This window comes from Schistocerca americana, chromosome 1 (assembly GCF_021461395.2).
Source record: "Schistocerca americana isolate TAMUIC-IGC-003095 chromosome 1, iqSchAmer2.1, whole genome shotgun sequence".
NCBI classification, from domain to species: Eukaryota; Metazoa; Arthropoda; class Insecta; order Orthoptera; family Acrididae; genus Schistocerca; species Schistocerca americana.
Genome location: NC_060119.1, coordinates 449709391 through 449733273, shown reverse-complemented (window position 1 = coordinate 449733273; position 23883 = coordinate 449709391). Strand labels below are relative to the sequence as shown.

At 40.4% G+C, this 23883-nt stretch overlaps 1 protein-coding gene across 1 annotated transcript in view; it reads right to left on the bottom strand.

Annotated features, from left to right (window-relative positions):
* LOC124623617 (integrator complex subunit 9) overlaps positions 1–23883 on the bottom strand; it is a 112576-nt gene that overhangs the window by 68650 nt on the left and 20043 nt on the right. Inside the window, exons 6-9 of the mRNA XM_047149049.1 lie at positions 2426–2538; positions 2171–2351; positions 1962–2094; positions 1358–1460 (exon numbers count right to left, since the gene is read on the bottom strand). Coding sequence (XP_047005005.1) covers positions 1358–1460; positions 1962–2094; positions 2171–2351; positions 2426–2538 — 530 coding nt within the window. The remainder of the gene's footprint in view (positions 1–1357; positions 1461–1961; positions 2095–2170; positions 2352–2425; positions 2539–23883) is intronic.

Genomic DNA, 23883 nt, shown 5'->3' with positions numbered 1-23883 from the left:
CACACTGGAATACAGAATGAAATGTCATGCTGTCCCATATATTTCTGAGAAGGACCAAGCAAAACCACGTGACAGGCCAGGCCTTGGCCCGCTCACGGCCCACACACACTGCACAAGTGAAGCTTGGCATCCCATGTCCGGCCTGCATTAGAGGATCAAAACCAGCTGCAAAATTATTTAGACAAGATGATGCGAAAAGTGGCAACTGATTGAATAACGAAGTGTGGGGTCATTTACAGTAATACTGAATCTGTTAAATCCCGATAAATCACACAAATTCAGCTACATACACATAGATCACAATTATGAACAACTTAAACTGGAATGATCACATAGATAATGTTGTGGGAAGACGAGCCAAAGACTGCATTTTATTGGCAAAAAAATAGAGAAAATGGAACAGGTCTATTAAAGAGACTGCCTACATTATACTTGTCTGGCCTCTGCGACAGTATTGCTGTGCGGTATAGGATAGTTACCAGACGATATTGATGGACGACATCACAAATTCCAAAGATGGGTCACTCATTTTGTATTACTGCAAAACAGGGGAGAGTGTCTCATGGTACACAAGTTGTAGTTGCTAAAACAAAGGGGTTTTTCATTGTGATGCAATCTTTTCCCAAAATTTTGGACACCAACTGTCTCCTCCGAATGCGAAAATATTTTGTTGAACCCATCTACATTGAGAGAAATTATCATCAAATAAAAGAGTAAAAATCAAATCTCATAGGGAAAGATTTAAGTGTTTGTTTTTCCCACACGCTCTTGAAAAGTGGAACAGTAGATAAGTAATCTGAAGGTGGTCCAATGGACCCTCTGCCAGACACTTAAGTGTGAATTCAGAGTAGTCATTTAGTTGTGGGTGTAGATGTAGATGGACAATGTGCTTTTCAAAGACACCATCCCAACATTGGCTGTAAGAGATTTAAGGAAGACACCTAAATCTTAATGGCCCAGAGGTAATTTGGAGCAATGTCCTCCTGAATACGAATACCATCTTCACACTGTACAATATTGCTCAGTATTGCCACCAAGATGCTACAAATACATGAACTGCCAATTATTTCAAGATTATTTGTGCCAATTTTTAACTATAATGCCTAAACTGAGAACAACTGAAGCTCTTAATACCAAAGCTGATGTGATATCTGTCAGTTAGGTGGAATGCACTATTAACTTCAGGAAAGCAAGCAACTAAAATTTTAAAATATGATAAATTAATACCACTAATGTTTCAATACAATTTGCAGATTTGCAAACATCAACAGCAACTGACAGCTTACATATTAAATTACAAAAAGATCAAAAACTGGGGTAATTATGAAGCAGATACTGTACATAATTTTTTTCTCACCAGTAAAAATTACAGTGTTGAGCGAATTGGAGCCCCACAACTCCACGAAGTGTACTGCATCTCCAAACCTCAAGCTGGGATGTCCACAAAATACAACACAGGGCTGCAGTAAAAGGAGGGGAAATTAGCTTGTACACCTTGAATTCTAAAATTTTAAATATTTAATTGAGTAGTTATTATTATAAACAATTACTTTTTAAGTTTCTATTTGCTAATAACAGACATTTTAATTTCATGTGATCTAGGCTTGATATCAAACAATGTAAAGTTCAGAATGCTATAACAACATTACATAAAGGATAGGTCACTACTCACCACACAGATGAGATGTTGGGTTGCAGACGGGCACAACAAAAAAGAACACTGGAAATATATCAGCTTTCAGACTAAGCCATTTTCCAGAAGTAGAAAAGTAATACATGCACTACATTAGTGCCCGGAGACAGGGACCATGAGTATGTGAGTGTGGACATGTGTGAATTTTCTACTTCTGTAGAAGGACTTTGTCCAAAATCTTAAAGATATCTAGCACTCTTTTTCATCATGCCTGTCTGCAACTCAACACCCCTTTTAGCTGATTTATTGGAAAGGGTTACGAACAAACCTGACGATAGTCTGTGCTGAAACCTTCTGTAAAAATGTGTTTGAAATGTTTCAAGCGCCCATTTCGAACAAGAAATGCATGTGGAAATGGCTCTTCGGGCAAGTAGACTTTATTCTGCTTGGTGGTTGATAACCTGAAATTCATTAAATTTTTCAACAACTATGTTGTTCACAATGTAATAGTGCTAATTATTACCAATTTATACTTACCATTCAGCAAGAATGTTAGAATATGCCAATGATGTATCTGCAACAGGTGATATGAAATACAAGGGTACTGTTGACATCCCAGAATTATCCAGATGACTTGACAGGCACTCAAAAAGATCGTATACAACACCAGAAGGATAGCACGGTATCAGAACATTGCCACCACATCGTAATGTATTTGCTGTGAAAGTTGAAATGAAAAATAATAGTGCTGTACATAGTATTTCCATATACAAAAGCATATGAAACACTTACCAACTGTCATGCAGAGTTCTCCTAGCATTGAATCTGGGTTGGCAGTTGGTGTCTGTGTTAGCCCTGTCAATATTAGAACATTTGAATTCTTCAAAGCAACTTGATCCATTGGCCTGTAAAGTTAGATATCATTTAGTAAATGAATTTATATAGATCTTTCAGAAGCTATTTCAAATCCAGTTCAAATTTTACAGAAGGGGTACAAAGGAGACTACTGCAGGAGTAATAAAAATTGTTGCAAGACAAACACACTCCAGATGTAGTCTTTCAACCCAGAGAGTAGTGTACTGAAAATTTAAGTCCTCTCAGTTTATTCAAAAAGATCAAGAAGCTTTAATAATGAGTTGTTGTCACAGGAACAGTGATTTCAATCCTCATGGTCAGTTCCACTGTAGCACATTTATGACACACTAAATGATGACCATGTCAATGAAGTTCAGAGCCAACAGAGCTCATTCATGTTTTGTAGTATGTAAAGAAACCTCTTTAAATTCTGTTTTCTGTCTTAAGTTGTGACCCTGTAAAATAAGCAGTTTTTAAGCTCACTGATACAATTCAGGTCATATGAAAGGAGAAAATGAAAGATTTGTGTAGAACGAAATAATTTAACAATATGTCTTCAGTGTACTGAATAAAAACTTCCATGTCAACAAGTTAATGACCCAACTGAGCTTAAATTTTGATCGCCTTTTTTTCTTACACAGTGAGGAAACTAAACTAATATGTACAGTTCACTAGTCAGTCACACCAGTTGTTCTTTCCATGTTGTACTGGTACAAAAACTTGCAAAACAATTAAACTGATTTTATCATGCATGAGTATGCGTCTTTTATTCAGCTATTGTGTCACGGAAGATGCTGACATTCATTATACATTCACAAATGTAAAATCCCTCCCCCCCCCCCCCCCCCCCCATGAACCATGGACCTTGCCGTTGGTGGGGCGGCTTGCATGCCTCAGCGATACAGATAGCTGTACTGTAGGTGCAACCACAACGACGGGGTATCTGTTGAGAGGCCAGACAAACGTGTGGTTCCTGAAGAGGGGCAGCAGCCTTTTCAGTAGTTGCAGGGACAACAGTCTGGACGACTGACTGATCTGGCCTCTTAACACTAACCAAAACAGCCTTGCTGTGCTGGTACTGCGAATGGCTGAAAGCAAGGGGAAACTACAGCTGTAATTTTTCCTGAGAGCAAGCAGCTTTACTGTATGGTTAAATGATGATTGTGTCCTCTTGTGTAAAATATTCCAGAGGTAAAATAGTCACCCATTCGGATCTCCGGGCGGGGACTACTTAGGACGACGCTGTTATCAGGAGAAACTGGTGTTCTGAGGATCGGAGCGTGGAATGTCAGATCCCTTAATTGGGCAGGTAGGTTAGAAAACTTAAAAAGGGAAATGGATAGGTTAAAGTTACATATAGTGGGAATTAGTGAAGTTTGGTGGTAGCATGAACAAGACTTCTGGGCAGATGAATACAGGGTTATAAATAGAAAATCGAATAGGGGTAATGCAGGAGTAGGTTTGGTTGGTTGTTTTTTTTTTGGGGCGGGGACAGGGGGGGGGGCAGGGGGGGGGGCAGGGGGGGGGGCGAAGGAGACCAGACAGCAAGGTCATCGGTCTCATCGGATTAGGGAAGGATGGGGAAGGAAGTCGGCTGTGCCCTTCGAAAGGAGCCATCCCGGCTTTTGACTGGGGCGATTTAGGGAAATCACGAAAAACCTAAATCAGGATGGCCGGACAGAGTAGGTTTAATCATGAATAAAAAAAAATAGGAATACGGGTAAGTTACTACAAACAGCATAGTGAACGCATTATTGTGGCCAAAATAGATATGAAACCCACGCCTACCACATTGGTACAAGTTAATATGCCAACTAGCTCCGCAGATGACTCAGAGATTGATGAAATGTGTGATGAGACAAACGAAATTATTCAGATAGTGAAGGGGAAAAAAATTTATTTGTCATGGGTGACTGGAATTCGATAGTAGAAAAACAAAGAGAAGGAAATGTAGTAGGTGAATCTGGAATGAGGGGAGGGAATGAAAGAGGAAGCAGCCTGGTAGAATTTTGCACAGAGCATAACATAATCACAACTAACACATGCTTCAAAAATCATGAAAAAAGGTTGTACACATGGAAGAGGCCTGGAGGTACTGGAAGGTTTCATATAGATTATATACTGTTAAGACAAAGCTTTGAGAACCAGGTTTCAAAATTGTAAGACATTTCTAGGGGCAGATGTGGACTCTGACCACAATCTATTGGTTATGAACTGTAGATTAAAACTGACTGCAAAAAGGTGGGAATTTAAGGAGATGGGATCTGGATAAACTGACAGACCCACAGGTTGTATATAGTTTCAGGGAGAGCATTAGGCAATATTGACAAGAATGGGGGAAAGAAATACAGTAGAAGAAGAATGGGTAGCTTTGAGAGATGAAATAGTGAAGGCAGCAGAGGATGAAGTGGGTAAAAAGATGAGGACTAGTAGAAATCCTTGAGTAACAGAAGGTATACTGAATTTAATTGATGAAAGGACAAAATATAAAAATGCAGTAAATGAAGCAGGCAAAATGGAATACAAACATCTCAAAAATGAGATTGACAGGAAGTGCAAAACGGCTAAGCAGGGACAAATGTGAAGATGCAGAGGCATACATCACTAAGATAGATACTGCCTTCAGGAAAATTGAAGAGACCTTTGGAGAAAAGAGAATCACCTCTGAATATCAAGAGCTCAGATGGAATCCCAGTTCTATGCAAAGAAGGGAAAGCAGAAAGGTGGAAGGAGTATATGGAGGATCTATACAAGGGCGATGTACTTGAGGACAAAATTATGGAAATGGAAGAGGATGTAGATGAAGATGAAATGGGAGATACGACACTGTGTGAAGAGTTTGACAGAGCACTGAAAGACCTAAGCCGAAACAATGCCCTGGGAGTAGACAACATTCCATTAGAACTACTGAAAACCTTGGGAGAGCCAGCCCTGACAAAACTCTGCCACCTGGTGAGCAAGATGTATGAGACAGGCGAAATACCCTCAGACTTCAAGAAGAATATAATAATTCCAATCCCAAAACAAGCTGGTGTTGGCAGGTGTGAAAATTACCGAACTATCCGTTTAATAAGTCACGGCTGCAAAATACTAACACGAATTCTTTACAGATGAATGGAAAAACTGGTAGAAGCCGACCCTGGGGAAGATCAGTTCGGATTCCTTACAAATGTCTGAACACGTGAGGCAATACTGACCCTACGACTTATCTTAGAGAATAGATTAAGCAAAGGCAAACCTACATTTCTAGCAAGTGTAGACTTACATAAAGCTTTTGACAACGTTGACTGGAATATTCTCTTTCAAATTCTGAAGGTGGCAGGGGTAAAATACAGGGAGGGAAAGGCTATTTAAAATTTGTACAGAAACCAGATGGTTGTTACAAGAATCGAGGGGCATGAAAGGGAAGCAGTTGTTAGGAAGGGAGTGAGATAGGGTTGTAGTCTATCCCTGATGTTATTCAAGCTGTATATTGAGCAAGCAGTAAAGGAAACAAAAGAAAAATTCAGAGTAGGGATTAAAATCCATGGAGAAGAAATAAAAACTTTGAGGTTCACCGACGACATCATAATTCTGTCAGAGACAGCAAAGGATCTGGAAGAGCAGCTGAATGGAATGGACAGAGTCTTGAAAGGAAACTAGAAGATGAACATCAACAACAGCAAAACGAAGATAATGGAATGTATTTGAATTAAACCGTGTGATGCTGAGGGAATTAGATTAGGAAATGAGATGCTTAAAGTAGTAAATGAGTTTTGCTATTTGGGGAGCAAAATAACTGATGATAGTCGAAGTATGGAGGATATAAGATGTAGACTGGCAATGGCGAGGAAAGTGTTTCTGAAGAAGAGAAATTTGTTAACATCGAGTATAGATTTAAGTGTCAGGAAATCGTTTCTGAAAGTATTTGTATGGAGTGTAGCCATGGATGGAAGTGAAATGTGGTGCTACAAAAGAATGCTGAAGACTAGATGGGTAGATCACATCACTAATGAGGGGGTATTGAATAGAATTGGGGAGAAGAGAAATTTGTGGCTCAACTTGACTAGAAGAAGGGATCGGTTGGTAGGATATGTTCTGAGGCATCAAGGGATCACCAATTGAGTATTGGAGGGCAGCATGTAGGGTAAAAATCGTAGAGGGAGACCAAGAAGTGAATACACTAAGCAGATTCAGAAGGATGTAGATTACAGTAGGTACTGGGAGATGATGAAGCTTGCACAGGATAGAGCAGAATGGAGAGCTGCATCAAACCAGTCTCTGGACTGAAGACAACAACAACAAATGTAAAGTCATTTAACTTTAAAAAAAAATAGTTCTTTGTTAACATTTTAAAAATGTCCGTAATCCTCTACACACACACACACACACACAAACACACACACACTGATGAAATAATGATCCCTGCATTCCCTTGAAATGATTTAGGAAAACCACGGGAAATCTAAATCAGGGTGGCCGGACAGAGCAAACTCCATCCACCCGAATATACAATCAGTGTTTTAACGCCTGCAGTGCTTTATTCATTTAGTCTCTATCATGCAAAGTTCTCTGATGTACAGACAATTTGCCCCAGAAAACAAACAACATACAACATAGTTTAGCAAGCATGGCTACCTACACTACAGACACCCGTTGGCGACTAATGGACCATGAACTTGCTGCTATGCCCCTTGCAATAAGTCCAGTCTGTTCAGAAAACTGCAACTATACCCCAAAATCTGCATTTTTATGCCTTCCCCTCAATCCACCTGAAATTCTGAGGCAACATATCCCTCCTCCCCCCCCCCCCCCCTCCAAAGATAAGTGTGATGTTGAACTCTGTAGAACAGCAGTAAATTATTATCATGAACTTTAGATCTTTACACACAATTTTCTAGTAAAAGCATTACATCAAGATGAAGTACTGTAATGTGACAGGCACTGCAGTTGTACCCTTTCATCATCAACCACTACCCAGAGTCCTCTAGGCACACTAGTCTTAGAATATATAGAATGCATTACTTATGAACACTATTTTAAGTGGTTTTTTTTTTTTTTTTTTTTTATATAGATGTACTATTCACAAATTCTGTCCACATTTTGTGTCTTCAAATATCCAAAGAGAATCCTACAGGTAAGAAATTGGTTTACACAGGTGTAGAAAGTAACCACAGTAGGAGCTTTGGTGTATTATCAGTGACTATAGTGTTGCTGTCATCAGTGAAGAAAACCTTTTCTCTGTGTCTTATACAGTCTGGAAAGTCACTGATATATATTAATAATAGAACTGGACTCAGAGTTTGCTCCACAGATTTTGCCACCCCATGTGGAATTTTCAAGCACTGCTTCAACACAGTGTGGAAAGGGAAAGAGGGAAAACTTACAGGAAGATACACACAGAACAGAAAAAATTGAGAGGAGCACAACAAGAAGAATAGCAATGTAAATAGCATTAATAGCAGATCCATTATTTATTTATTTATTTATTTATAATTTTTTGAAGGCTAGGTGGTAAGTTGAGGTTCTCTGGTGAACACTCACCAGATACTCACAGATAGTGAAGTCAGACCACGTTCAGAGTTAAGACACACTGACTGACAAAATTTTATCAGTAAATTGTCAAGGTGTTCATAACAAACTCCCTGAATTTACTGCCTTCCAGGATACTTCTCAAGTTTAATTTATTCTTGTGCCCAAAAGCTGACAAACCAACAATAGGAGCCTCCGATATATTTAGCAATTCATTTAACATATATCGAAAAGACAGATTAGACACCATAGGAGGGAGTGTGTTCATTGTAGATGACAAAAATATTGTCTCTATTGAGGTTGATTTTGAGTGTGACACTGAAGTTATCTGGTCATGTGTAACAGGTCCAGGCGAAATTATGTCAACTGTTGGATGTTTTTACCAGCCACCCAATTCTGCTGTGACGGTTTTAGCCATTGGCCACACATATGCAGTCAGTAATGTGGAAATACCCATATCACGCAATTTTTGTTGGACATGACTTCAACCTATCGTGTATATACTGGGGCATACATGGATTTATTGCAGTGGATACAGACAGTCTTCCTAAGTTCTTTTGAACACTTTTTTTAAAAAGTGTCTTTTGCAGCTAGTTCAAAGTCCACACACACTGGAAATGTTTTAGGCCCCGTAGCTACAAACAGGCCTGACCTAGTCCATGGCATCAGTATAGAGATAGCGGTTAGTGACCATGATATCATCACAGCGACTTTGGTTACTAAATATAATAAATCAATCAAGAAGAATAGGAGAGAATTACTGCCAAAAGGAGTTGACATTATTTAGTTCCAGTACAACAGACAAGGAATTGTGGGCAGAGATTAAACAGACCGTAAATCATACTTGGAGTAGTATGTGCCAAGTAAGTTGATTAAGGGTGGAAAAAACCCATCATGGTTTAACAAAGAAATTTGAAAAATGCTGTGGCAGCAAAGGCTGTTACACTCTCAGTTCAAAAGAGAACATGCAAACGAGAGACAAAAGTTAATAGAAATTTGTGTGTCTGTAAAAAGATTGATGCACAAAGCTTACAACTACTACCACCATTATATCTTAGCAACAGATCTTGCCAAAAACCTGAGAAAATTCTAACCCTACATAAACCGCAAAGTGGGTCTAAGGCTTTTATCCAGTCTCTCAATGATCTGTCTGGTGTGGCAGTGGAAGATAGCAAAAGTGAAGTTTTAAATTTCATATTTAAGCATAATACAAACATACTACCATTTGGCCATTGCACAGGCTCCTTTATGTAGGACACAGTAATAAGCAATGCTGGTGTGGAGAAACAACAGAAAGAGTTGAAAGCATGGAATCCCAATTCAGTCTTACAAAGAGTACTTTATAGCACTGGCCCCATATTTAGTCTGCATTTATCGTGAATCTTTCATCCGGCACAAAGTCCCAAGCGACTGGAAGAAGTGCAAGCGTCACCTGCATATAAGAAGGGTAGAAGGACAAATCAGCAAAATTAAAAACCAATATCTTTAACATTAGTTTGCTGTAAAATCCTTGAACATATTCTCAGTTCGAACACAACAAATTTCCTTAAGAAGGGAAAGCTTCTGTCCCCAAATCAACAGTTTGAGAAAGCACCGCTCATGCCCATTTCTCACGAGATATTGCGAACCATGGGTGAAGGCCAACAGGCAGATTGCATTTCCAAAAATCATTTGACATGGCACAACCCTGCTGATGGTTAATAAAGGCACAAGCATACAGAATAGGTTCGAAAGTATGCAAGATGCTCCAAGACTTATAAATTATAGAGTGCAGTCATCTTTTTTAGATTTTATTATGCAAATCCAGATTTCAGTTCGTCGCTAGCCATTCTCAATGCGCTATTTTTTATTCTCAATGCATGTAAGGCCCTGTTCTTCGGGCATCAGTCACAGTTCTCTGAATACTGTGACTGATGCCCGAACAACAGGGCCTTACATGCACTGAGAATAAAAAATAGCGCATTGAGAATGGCTAGCGACTAGCCGAAATCTGGATTTGCATAATAAAGTCTAAAAGGGATGACTGATTGCTGCACTCTATAATTTATAAGTCACATACAGTCACTGAGTGCACCCACTTTCCGAATGGAAGGTAAACTGAGGCTCTAAGACTTCTTAAGTCACAGAACCCAGTTTGTTGTCCTTGATGGCGAGTGTTCATCAGAGACGAGGTTATCGTAAGGACTGCCCCAGGGAAGTGTGACAGGACCATTATTATTCTGTATGTACATAAATGATTGGCAGACATGGTAAGCAGCAGTCAGCAGCTATTTGCTGATGATTCTGTGTTGTATGGGAAGATGCCATTGTTGAGTGAATGTAGGAGGATACAAGATAACTTACACTGAATTTCTAGTTGGTGTAATGAATGGCAGTTAGCTCCAAATGTAGAAAAATATAAGTTAATGCAGATGAGTAGGAAAAACAAATCCATAATGTAATTTTTTAGGACATTTCTCGTGGAGAGCATGGGTCTGGCAAAAGTACTTTAAAAATGAGCACTAATGGTCTCAATTGCAAAAACATTTATTTGGTGGTAGCCAGTTTTGGCCACTTGTTTTTTTATAATTCTTCAGGCCTCGTACCATGACGGCAGGCAGTGGTGGTGAATGGAGCAGCTGTTGTAAGTCCATGACATTCGTGGAATTATAACAGCCGCCCATTCACCGCCACTGCCTACCGTCATAGTATGAGATCTGAAGATGGCCAAAAACTGATCGCAACCAGTTACCACAAAAAAAAAAAGAGGGGGAGGGTCTTTGTGTTTGAGACTATTTGTGCTCACTTTTAAAAACCATAATGTTAAAATACAGTATTAGTAATGTGCTGCTTGTCACTGTTGTTGTGGTCTTCAGTCCAGAGACTGGTTTGATGCAGCTCTCCATGCTACTCTATCTTGTGCAAGATTCTTCATCTCCCAGTACCTACTGCAACCTACATCCTTCTGAATCTGTTTAGTGTATTCATCTCTTGGTCTCCCTCTACGACTTTTACCCTCCATACTGACCTCTGATACTAAATTGGTGATCCCTTGACGCCTCAGGACATATCCTACCAACCGATCCCTTCTTCTAGTCAAGTTGTGCCCCAAATTTCTCTTCTCCCCAATTCTGTTCAATAACTCATTAGTTATGTGATCTACCCATCTAATGATCAGCATTCTTCTGTAGCATCACATTTCAAAAGCTTCTATTCTCTTCTTGTATAAACTATTTATCGTCCGCGTTTCACTTCCATCCATGGCTACACTCCATACAAATACTTTCCGAAACGACTTCCTGACACTAAAATCTATACTCGATGTTAACAAATTTCTCTTCTTCAGAAACGCTTTCCTTGCCATTGCCAGTCTACATTTTACATCCCTTCTACTTCGAACATCATCAGTTATTTTGCTCCCCAAATAGCAAAACTCATTTACTACTTTAAGTTTCTCATTTCCTAATCTAATTCCCCCAGACACAACCCAGTTTAATTCGATTACATTCCATTATCCTCGTTTTGCTTTTGTTGATGCTCATCTTATATCCTCCTTTCAAGACACTGCCCATTCCGTTCAACTGCTCTTCCAGGTCCTTTGCTGTCTCTGACAGATTTACAATGTCATCGGTGAACCTCAAAGTTTTTATTTCTTCTCCTTGGATTTTAATTCCTACTCTGGATTTTTCTCTTGTTTCCTTTACTGCTTGCTCTATATACAGATGGAATAACATCAGGGATAGGCTACAAGCCTGTCTCACTCCCTTCCCGACCACTACTTCCCTTTCATGCCCCTCGACTCTTGTAACAGCCATCTGGTTTCTGTACAAGTTGTAAATAGCCTTTCGCTCCCTGTATTTTACCCCTGCCACCTTCAGAATATGAGAGAGAGTATTCCAATCAACATTGTCAAAAGCTTTCTCTAAGTCTACAAATGCTAGAAACGTAGGTTTGCCTTTCCTTAATCTATTCTCTAAGATAAGTAGTAGGGTCAGTATTGCCTCATGAGTTCCAACATTTCTACAGAATCCAAACTGATCTTCCCCAAGGTCGGCTTCTACCAGTTTTTCCATTTGCCTGTAAGGAATTCGTGTTAGTATTTTGTAACCGTGGCTTATTAAACTGATAGTTCTGTAATTTTCACACCTGTCAGCACCTGCTTTCTTTGGGATTGGAATTATCATATTCTTCTTGAAGTCTGAGGGTATTTTGCCTGTCTCATACATCTTGCTCACCAGATGGTAGAGTTTTGTCAGGGCTGGCTCTCCCAAGGCTATCAGTAGTTCTAAGGGAATGTTTTCTACTCCCGGGGCTTTGTTTCGACTTAGGTCTTTCAGTGCTCTGTCAAACTCTTGCACAGTATCATATCTCCCATTTCATCTTCATCTACCTCCTCTTCCATTTCCGTAATATTGTCTTCAAGTACATCGCCCTTTTATACACCCTCTATATACTCCTTCCACCTTTCTGCTTTCCCTTCTTTGCTTAGAACTGGGTTTCCATCTAAGCTGTTGATATTCATGCAAGTAGTTCTTTTTTCTCCAAAGGTCTCTTTTAATTTTCATGTAGGCAGTATCTATCTTACCCCTAGTGAAACATGCTTCTACATCCTTACATTTGTCCTCTAGCCAACCCTGCTTCGCCATTTTGCACTTCCTGTCGATCTCATTTTTGAGACGTTTGTATTCCTTTTTACCTGCTTCATTTACTGTATTTTTGTATTTTCTCCTTTCATAAATTAAATTCAATATCTCTTCTGTTACCTAAGGATTTCTATTAGCCCTCGTCTTTTTACCTACTTGATCCTCTGCTGCTTTCACTATTTCATCTCTCAAAGCTACCCATTCTTCTTCTACTGTATTTCTTTCCCCCATTCTTGTTAATGGTTCCCCAATGCTCACCCTGAAACTCTACACCCTCTAGTTCTTTCACTTTATCCAGGTCCCATCTCCTTAAATTCTCACCTTTTTGCAGTTTCTTCAGTTTTAATCTACAGTTCATAACCAATAGATTGTGGTCAGAATCCACATCTGCCCCTGGAAATATCTTACAATTTAAAGCTGGTTCCTAAATCTTGACTTCGATTTATGTGGAGAATTTCAGGAAAGTGAGGGTCATCTGTAAAGGAGACCACATACAAGACCCTAGCGTGACCCATTGTTGAGTTCTGCTGGAGTGGTTGCTATCCACACCAGCTTGGATTAGAGGAAGACATCAAAGCATTTCAGATACAGGCTGTTAGATTTGTTACTGGTAAGTTCGAACAACAAGCCAGTGTAATGGAGATGCTTCGGAAACTCAAATTGGAATCACTGGAGGGAAAGTGACGTTCTTTTCGAGGAGGACTACTGAGAAAATTTAGAGAAACGGCATTTGAGGCTGGCTGCAGAGTGATTCTACAGCTACCAACCTACATTTCGTGTAAGGACCTTGAAGATACGATTGGAGACATTAGAGCGTGCAGGGAGGCATACAGACAGTCAAATTCCCCTTGCGCTATCTCCGAGAGGAACAGAAAAGGAAATGACTAGTAGTGATACAGGATACCCTCTGCTACGCACCATATGGTGGCTTGCAGAATATGTATGTAGATTTAGATAATACAAAGTGTTTTCCTTAGTAATACTGCTATAGTTATCTTAGGAACTGTCAGGCCCTCATATGATGACAATTATCTTTATTTCTTTACTGGCAAACTTGGTAATGCTTTGCAGTTGCTAAATACTGATAATTGGATACACATTTACTCTCCTCCCCACTCCCTCTGTCCATCAACTCCTCCATTCCCCCTCCACCTCTAACCACCTCCCTCTCAACCACCCCCTCCCTGACCTTGAACCTTGCTTTTTGTTATTGCCAAACGAAAGCTTTGGTATGTTGCTAGAGACAATAAAAAACACACAAACACACACACAAATTTCAAGCTTTCGCAACCCAAGGTTGCTTCATCACGAAAGAGGGAAGGAGAGGGAAAGACGAAAGGATGTGGGTTTTAAGGGAGAGGGTAAGGAGTCATTCCAATCCCAGGAGTGGGAAGACTTACCTTAGGGGGAAAAAAGGACAGGTATACATTCCCACACATACACACATATCCATCTGCACATATACAGACACAGGCAGACATATGCCTGCCTGTGTCCGTATATGTGCGGATGGATGTGTGTGTGTGTGTGTGTGTGTGTGTGTGTGTGTGTGTGTGTGTGTGGGCGCGCGCGCGCGGATGGATATGTCTGTGTGTGCGAGTGTATACCTGTCCTTTTTTCCCCCCTAAGGTAAGTCTTTCCGCTCCCGGGATTGGAATGACTCCTTACCCTCTCCCTTAAAACCCACATCCTTTCGCCTTTCCCTCTCCTTCCCTCTTTCCTGATGAAGCAACCTTGGGTTGCGAAAGCTTGAAATTTGTGTGTTTTTTTATTATCTCTATCAACATACCAACACTTCCGTTTGGTAAGTTACAGCATCTTTACCAAACGAAAGCATCGGTATGTTGATAGAGACACTAACAAACACAAACAGATCACTATCCAAACTGAACCCTGCCTGGAACAATTCCGTCCTCCGTCACAGCGGGACCCACCTCCTCTTCCTCAGAATCACCCTCTCCAAACCTTCCAGGGATTTCTCACTTCCAGCCTTGCCTCTCAATCCTTCTTGAAAAACCTTAATCCTACTCCCAACATCACCACAGCTGAAGCCCAGGCTATCCGTGATCTGAAGGCTGACTGATCCATCGTCATTCTTCCGGCTGACAAGGGTTCCACGACCGTGGTACTTGATCGTTGGGAGTACGTGGCTGAGGGACTGCGTCAGCTTTCAGACAACACCACATACAAAGTTTGCCAAGGTAATCCCATTCCTGATGTCCAGGCAGAGCTTCAAGGAATCTTCAGAACCTTAGGCCCCCTACAAAACCTTTCACCTGGCTCCATCAACCTCCTGACCCCACCGACACCCCACACCCCTACCTTCTACCTACTTCCTAAAATTCACAAACCCAATCATCCCGGCCGCCCCATTGTATCTGGTTACCAAGCCCCCACAAAACGTATCTCTGCCTACGTAGATCAACACCTTCAACCCATTACATGCAGTCTCCCATCCTTCATCAAAGACACCAACCACTTTCTCGAACGCCTAGAATCCTTACCCAATCTGTTGCCCCCCGGAAACCATCCTTGTAACCATTGATGCCACTTCCTTATACACAAATATCCCGCACGTCCAGGGCCTTGCTGCGATGGAGCACTTCCTTTCATGCCAATCACCTGCTACCATACCTAAACCTCTTTCCTCATTACCTTGGCCAGCTTCATCCTAACCCACATCATCTTCACTTTTGAAGGCCAGACATACCAACAATTGAAGGGAACAGCCATGGGTACCAGGATGGCCCCCTCGTATGCCAACCTATTTATGGGTCGCTTAGAGGAAGCCTTCTTGGTTACCCAAGCCTGCCATCCCAAAGTTTGGTAGAGATTTATTGATGACATCTTCATGATCTGGACTCACAGTGAAGAAGAACTCCAGAATTTCCTCTCCAACCTGAACTCCTTTGGTTCCATCAGATTCACCTGGTCTACTCGAAATCCCATGCCACTTTCCTTGACGTTGACCTCCATCTGTCCAATGACCAGCTTCACACATCCGTTCACATCAAAACCACCAACAAGCAACAGTACCTCCATTTTGACAGCTGCCACCCATTCCATATCAAACAGTCACTTCCCTACAGCTTAGGTCTTCGTGGCAAACAAATCTGCCCCAGTCCTGAATCCCTGAACCATTACACCAATAACCTGAAAACAGCTTTCGCATCCCACAACTACCCTCCCGACCTGGTACAGAAGCAAATAGCTAGAGCCACTTCCTCATCCCCTCAAACCCAGAACCTCCCAAAGAAGAACCCCAAAAGTTTCCCACTTATGACAGGATACTTTCCGGGATGGATCAGACTCTGAATGTGGCTCTCCAGCAGGGATACGACTTCCTTAAATCCTGCCCCGAAATGAGATCCATCCTTCATGAAATCCTCCCCACTCCACCAAGAGTGTCTTTCCGCCGTCCACCTAACCTTCGTAACCTGTTGGTTCATCCCTATGAAATCCCCAAACCACCTTCCCTACCCTCTGGCTCCTACCCTTGTAACCGACCCTGGTGTAAAACCTGTCCCATGCACCCTCCCACCACCACCTACTCCAGTCCTGTAACCCGGAAGGTGTACACGATCAAAGGCAGAGCCACGTGTGAAAGCACCCACGTGATTTACCAACTGACATGCCTACACTTTAAGCGTTCTATGTGGGAATGACCAGAAACAAACTGTCCATTCGCATGAACGGACCCAGGCAGACAGTGTTTGTTGGTAATGAGAATCACCCTGTGGCTAAACATGCCTTGGTGCATGGCCAGCACATCTTGGCACAGTGTTACACTGTCCGGGTTATCTGGATACTTCCCACTGACACCAACCTATCAGAACTCCGGAGATGGGAACTTGCCCTTCAATATCTCCTCTCTTCCCGTTACCCACCCGGCCTCAACCTCTGCTAATTTCAAGTTGCCGCCTCCCGTACATCACTTGTCACTCAGCAACATCTTTGCCTTGACTGACGTCTCTGCCCAAACTCTTTGCTTTTACAGTGTCTGCTTGTGTCTGTATATGTGCGGATGGGTGTGTGTGTGTGTGTGTGTGTGTGTGTGTGTGTGTGTGTGTGTGTGTGTGTGTGTGTGTGGGCGCGCGCGCGCGCGCGGTGGAGTGTATACCTTTCTCTTTTTCCCCCTAAGGTAAGTCTTTCTGCTCCCGGGATTGGAATGACTCCTTACCCTCTCCCTTAAAACCCACATCCTTTCATCTTTCCCTCTTTCCTGATGAAGCAACTGTGGGTTGCGAAAGCTTGAAATTTGTGTGTGTGTGTGTGTGTGTGTGTGTTTTTATTGTCTCCTATCAACATACCAACACTTTCATTTGATAAGTTACAGCATCTTTATATATATAAAAACAAAGATGATGTAACTTACCAAACTAAAGTGTTGGTATGTTGATAGAGACACTAACAAACACAAACACAAACACACACACACACACAAACACACAAACACACACACACACACACACACACACACACACACACACAAAACTCAAGCTTTCGCAACCCACGGTTGCTTCATCAGGAAAGAGGGAAGGAGGGGGAAAGACGAAAGGATGTGGGTCTTAAGGGAGAGGGTAAGGAGTCATTCCAATCCACACATTTTCATATGTCCATCTGAGTGTTTATCATAATATAATAAAATTTATACAGTACTATAAATTATAAATTTTGTTTCTTTAGGGGCTTTCAAGCTGATGTACAGGGGTCACTCCAAAAGAAATGCACACCATTTTTAAATCCATCTTTTATTCTACATGTTTGAAAGTTTTACAGTGTGTAGATACATCCTTTAGGAACAATATTTTCATTTCTCCACATAATTTCCATCCCTCTTAACTGCCTTACGCCATCTTGGAACCAGCGCCTGTATACCCGCACGGTAAAATTCTGGACCAACCTGTTGGAGCTACTGTTTGGCAACGTGCACAAGGGAGTCATTATGTTCAAACCTTGTTCCACGAAGAGTGTCTTTCACTTTCCCAAAGAGATGATAGTCACATGGAGCCACATCAAGACTGTAAGGCAGGTGTTTCACTGTTGTCCATCTGAGTTTTGTGATCGCTTCCATGGTTTTTTGACTGACATGTGGCTGTGCATTGTCGTGCAACAGCAAAACATCCTGCTTTTGCTAATGTGGTCAAACAAGACTCAGTTGAGCTTGAAGTTTCTTCAGTGTCGTCACATATGCATCAGAATTTATGGTGGTTCCACTTGGCATGATGTCCACAAGCAAGAGTCCTTCAGGAATCAAAAAACACCGTAGCCGTAACTTTTCCAACAAAAGGTATGGTTTAAAATTTTTATTTTTCCTTGGGTGAATTTGCATGATGCATCTCCACTGATTGCCTCTTCGCCTCTGGTGAAAAATGATGGAGCCATGTTTCATCACCTGTCACAATTCTTCCGAGGAATTCATCTCCACCATTCTCATACTGTTCCAAAAGTTCGCTGCATACCATTTTTCTTGTTTCTTTGTGAGCCACTGTCAAAATCCCGGGAACCCACCTGGCACAAACCTTTTTTAACGCCAACACTTTCAGTATTCTGCAAAGATTTTCTTCCCGCATCCCAACGTAGCATGACAATTCGTTCACTGTGATGCGTCTGTCAGCAGTCACCAATTCGTTAACTCTCTGCACATTGTCTGGAGTGTGTGCAGTACGAGGCCTGCCACTGCGAGGACAATCCTTAATATTGCCGTGGCCGCTTTCATCACGTAACCTGCTTGCCCACCGACTAACTGTACTGCGATCGACAGCAGCATCTCCATACACCTTTTTCAACCTCTTGTGGATGTTTCCCACTGTCTCGTTTTCACAGCACAGGAATTCTATGACAGCACGTTGCTTCTGACGAAAGTAAAGTGTAGCAGCCATCTTGAAGACATGCTGTGACGGCGCCACTCACGGGAACAGGTTGAACTAAGTTTGAAAACAAGCAGGAAAAATGTATCTACACACTGTAAAACTTTCACACATGATGAATGAAAACTGTATTTTTACAAAAATAGTGTGCATTTCTTTTGGTGTGACCCTCGTACATACATTCCAAGGGCTGTGTAGGAATATGGTAGAAATTTAGTTTGTAACACGTCACTAGCAAGCTTTACTATTTTAAAAGATGCTAGCACAGTGACCAACCCCAGCACTTCATTTATCATTGTTTCACAATACTGTAGGCTATTTGCAGTAAGGCACTTGATTTTATGATTGAATTGTATCTTAACTGTCTTGTTCAATTCATCATTTTGGAACCATATTAAAATTTATAGTTTTGCCGCACCCAAAAACCAGCTGCTCTGTGCAGTAATACAGTTCAACTCCCCTCTACAGCTAGTATTGACTGGACCCAACACACTACCCAGTATATGTTTCTTGGCTAAAAATTGTTTTACTAAAAATTTAGCATCAGAAGATTTGTGCTGTCACTAACTTTTGCAACCAGTTTCTCAGGTAAGACTGGTACCACTAGTTTGTTGTTCCTCTTAGACCTACTGCTTCTAACTAGTAGTATTTTATGGTCAATAACATCAAAATCCTTCGAAATATTAAGATAACAAAGTTACCCTAATTAAGAGCTTCAATTATCACTTATGTGAACTCTGTAACAATCAATACTGTATTTCTTCCACTTCAGAAACCAAATTGTGATTCACTGAAAAGGATGTATTTATTTATGTCATTCATTAGTCTATCATGACCCAGTTTTGAGAATGCAGACAGTAGTGAAACTAGCCTGTAGTTTTCAATACTCTCTGTATTACCTTTCTTTATTAAGGATACAACTAATGCATGCTTTAGGTACTCTGGAAAAAAATGAAATAAAAAACTCAGTTAATATATCTCATATGCTGTCTGTGTGTGCCTCCAGAACACAGACTGGCGACCGCATCTATCACTGCTGACATCTTATTTCTAATTTCTGTATTACCTTCCTGACTTAAATCTCTGTTGTGGGAAACATCATTATTGTGGTTGCTGTGTAAGTCACTGTGAGTGAAACATATGTTTTAGAAAGATTTTGCTGCAACTCCTCTGTCATACCATGGAAATGGTCATTTACAAAATTTGCCAATTCCTTTGCCTATTATAAAGAATCTGCATCGACCCAGGGAAGAATTGTCTACTACTGCCACTGGCATCAGAGCTATTTTACCATGTACTTCTTCATGGTGTATTTTGGTTTGCCTTTCTGTGGTACAGTAACGAAGAGTAATGTCAACTACAAAACTGCATGCACTTCTTACTGTGGCAATGTCTGTTGTAGTTCACACAATGCTTAAATATTTCACTGAAACCAGGAGGGTGCTAAAATTACGCAAACTCATTCACAAACAAGGTACTTGCCCGAACAAGATACTTGCTTTGAATGATTATATGCTTTGCATTATCAGTTTTACATTATGCCCCAACAAAAGCATGACAGACACTCCTTCATAACAAATAAATAAATAAATAAAAATTAGACCGACATATTCTGAGAAAGTGATCCCATTAATCTCTGAGGGTTACAACACCTAGAACTAAAATCAACTGCAACTGGGTTGTATAATAGGATTCCATTATTTTATTCAGTGGTCTATATTGCTATCGAGGTATTTGTGCTAAATCGATCATAAATCATATACCGTAATAGTAATTAAATGCTATGCTGGCAGTTACAGATGAACAACAGTGAACACAGAAATGCTGAAGTAACAAAATGGATAACCAGTACAGTTCGCCCACAATGAGAAGACTCTTTACTGGTTCTGCCAGTAGTGAAGAAGATCAGCACTAATTGGAACATCTTCATTTGTATTTGAGGGTGTCACCTTCACTTTTGTATAAGCACAAAATATATGTAATGGTGTCAGCATCAGGTGGGGGGAATGGGTGAGGGGGAAGGAATCGACACTCTCCTCCCCTCACTGCTCATATCCTCACAAAGTCTTATTTATTCATTTACTTTCTCTCTCTCTCTCTCTCTCTCTCTCTCTCTCTCTCTCTCTCTCTCTCTCTCTCTCTCTTTTTCTTTATGCTTGGAGCCAGCAGTATAATATGAAAAATAATTATATTTACAAAATAGGTTACATACTACAAAAGTTAGATAAAAAATTACTCATCGAGTGGAGGCAGAACACACACATAAAAGCAAGGTACAATTAGGCAATCTTTCTGAGCCAGTGGCTCATTCAGCAGGCAGAAGGGTTGAAGGGGAAGGAAAAGGATAGACAGGTCTAGGAAAAGGGCTAGATTTCAGAAAAGTCACCCACAACAGTGGGTCTCGGGAGACTTACCGCAGGGGTTTGTTGAGGACTGCAGTGAACGAGATTTGAAAACCTGAGAGCTTACAGGTGGAAGAATATCAAGGTCTGCTAAGGTAATAAAAATGAGAACTTGGGGTTTAAAGTTAAGGGGTTAATCTACTTCCTATTGTCTGTAATTTCACTTTTAAATATTTTCTTTGCCTGCTTGTATTTTCCCTAAAAATCTGTTCAATAGCAGCTATATAAAGCAGGTTTAGATCATGTATATTCTTGCTGAGCCTATCTGACACAGTGGGAGCTACAGCCTACACTACAGCCTACAATTATTTGCATTTTAGCAATGCTTAACAACCTTTTAGGTTTCTCACCAGGCTTGAATAGAACTCATTCCATTTGCTGTCAGACCCTTTCAGCTTTTACACCGAGTCACTTTTCTCCTCTGCTAGTTTATAGTTAAAGGCCTTAATATTTGATATATTCAGTTTGTTTCTGTAGAACAACCTTTGTTATTTTTGGTGTAGCTCAATTTATGTACTCTACCACCTGAAAAAAGTGGTCAGAGTAATTAAAGTCTAGGTTACTACACTTTACCTTATCTATAATATTTCTGATGATTGCAACATAATCTATTCTAATGGAGCATGTGTCATTATTGTCCGAGTGTACTATATTTACAAAATTATCTGAGCTTGATGCATCAGTGAGCTTCAAATTTACTGCTTTATTAGAATTTGCATCTGTGTTAATGTCACCAAATATAATAAGGTCATTAGGACCAGTCTGGCCACCTATTCTAATAAATCTCTCAACAAAGCACGTTACATCTGTATTTGGTGGACGATACACCCCAATCACTTCATGCTTATTTACCTTAAGATCATTACTGTGGAGCATGACAAGTGTCATTTCAACTGAACCACCTGCAGAGTGGTTTTCAAGAAAAGATTTTTTTTAACTACTACATGTTTGTTAACAAACTCCACACCACCATCTTAATGGCATTGACTGCAACAACTGTTTGCTAATAAGTCACCTTCTAATCCATAATTTATTATAGACTAGAATCTGTAACCAACATAAGAGTGGTTTGTTCCTCTATGAATATTTGCAATAAATTCAATCTGTGTCCGAGATATCGAACATTAAAATGCATTGTCATTAACAGAACATCTTGCTGATTTAACACCTTGCACAAATTACATTTATTTAGGTTACAATTTTTACAATCACCTGTAGCATTAACTGGGTCTTTAGTAACGTATTGCAATGACTGGTCATTTATTTCGTAGTTACAGCTTTCCTTCAAGTGAACAGAAGTGAGGTGTGTGATATATATATATAAGCCTCTTGCTTCTAATCTAGGGTAACAGGATCGTCCTGTTTTAAAGATTTCTCGCCTGATTCATTTAACTTGTAGCTTGCCCTTCCCTTTTCTGTTGAAGTGCAGTCCACGGCTTAAGTGTTCATTATTGTAGCGGGGCTTTGAATTTCGCCGCGCTACACTCGTTCCCTCAGATAAAAATATCCCGTCGCAGCGGTATGAGCGCTCGACGGCAGAGAGAAAATACTAAAATTGTTAACTCTTTTTTGTTTTTTATTCCGTTTCAATTGTCTCTTGGTAGCCGTAGCTTAAGGCAGGCGTGATCGGATGCTGACGTAAAAACTTAATGGCTAATCTTGATCTGATTGTAATGTGTAGATATTGTGGAAGTTATTAAGAAATTCGGTGGATGGAAGTAGCAAAGTGAATTAAATTGCATACAGTATCAAGATGATTTTAATTGGTATAAATTAGTGATCCCTGGACTATTACAAGATTTCGGAGCAGATTTTTTCACGCTGAAATGAAGGAGATTTTTGAAGACGTGGACGCCGCCCGAAAGAAGATAAGTTAATCTGGTAAAGGATGATCTCTCGTCTACGCCACTTCCCCCTGTCAGTTACATTCTGTTATTCTCTGTTTCTTTTCAATAACTTTTGTAGTGAAAATTTGTTTAACTTTTGCTCAAAAACGCCACAAGGACCACCCCAACAATAGCTTTTCCGAATAACGAAGTCCGATAGCTTTTCCGTAATACAAAGTTCGATCTGCATTTCTTTCATTCTTTCCCTTTTTCACGGTCTCTCTTCTCCCATTTTTTTTATTAACCACTACATTATGGTTCATTTTACTTAGGTCTAGCAACAGTATGCAGTTAAACCTATCACATAAATTTTTAGCTCAGACTTTTGCTTCTTTATTAATACGTGATGTGGAGGGGGAGAATGGGGAGGGAGTGGGGGATAAATCAATCCCTCCTGCCACTCCAGAAAGCCACTATGCAAAAGATATTTTTATCATGGCCCAACATTACGTATCTTTAGGATGTGAAAATTCAGGCATTGTCAATAAAAATACTTGAAACCATAAAAGTCTCCTCATTCTCTCACCAGGCAGGTCCCTTCTTAATACACGACCTGAGTGAACTGCACCCCTCCTCTCCCTTCCCTTCCCTTCCCTTCCCTTCCCCAACCTTCCACAATCAATCCCCCTTTCCTCCACAAGAAAGGAGCATAAATATTCCGAAAGGTAGGTATTTCTTCCTACAAGGAATTTCACCTCATGAAAGTAAGCAGTGGGCAGCCATACTTCCTCCATGTAACATTAGTTTCCTCAAATTAATTTCCATTTTGATGAGCAACTGTAACTTGCTGTACTTATAAGGATGATATTACTGCACAATCAATCAGTAGGAGCATATCACAGCAGTGTGCAGTTTTCCTATGTTTGACAGTCCAATAGAACAGGGGACACTGCTGATAGCAAGCACATCAATGATCATAACACTGTGAAACTGTAGTACAACTTGCTCACATAATGGGCAAGATATTTATAAATGATTTGGACAGACTGTTTACAGTATCACAATAACTTCATTCGTATCAGTGAAAATTTTGATACAAACCAAATAATGTAAAACACACTTTTCCATGGGAGACATGTTAAGTATAATTATTAAAAGTGTACT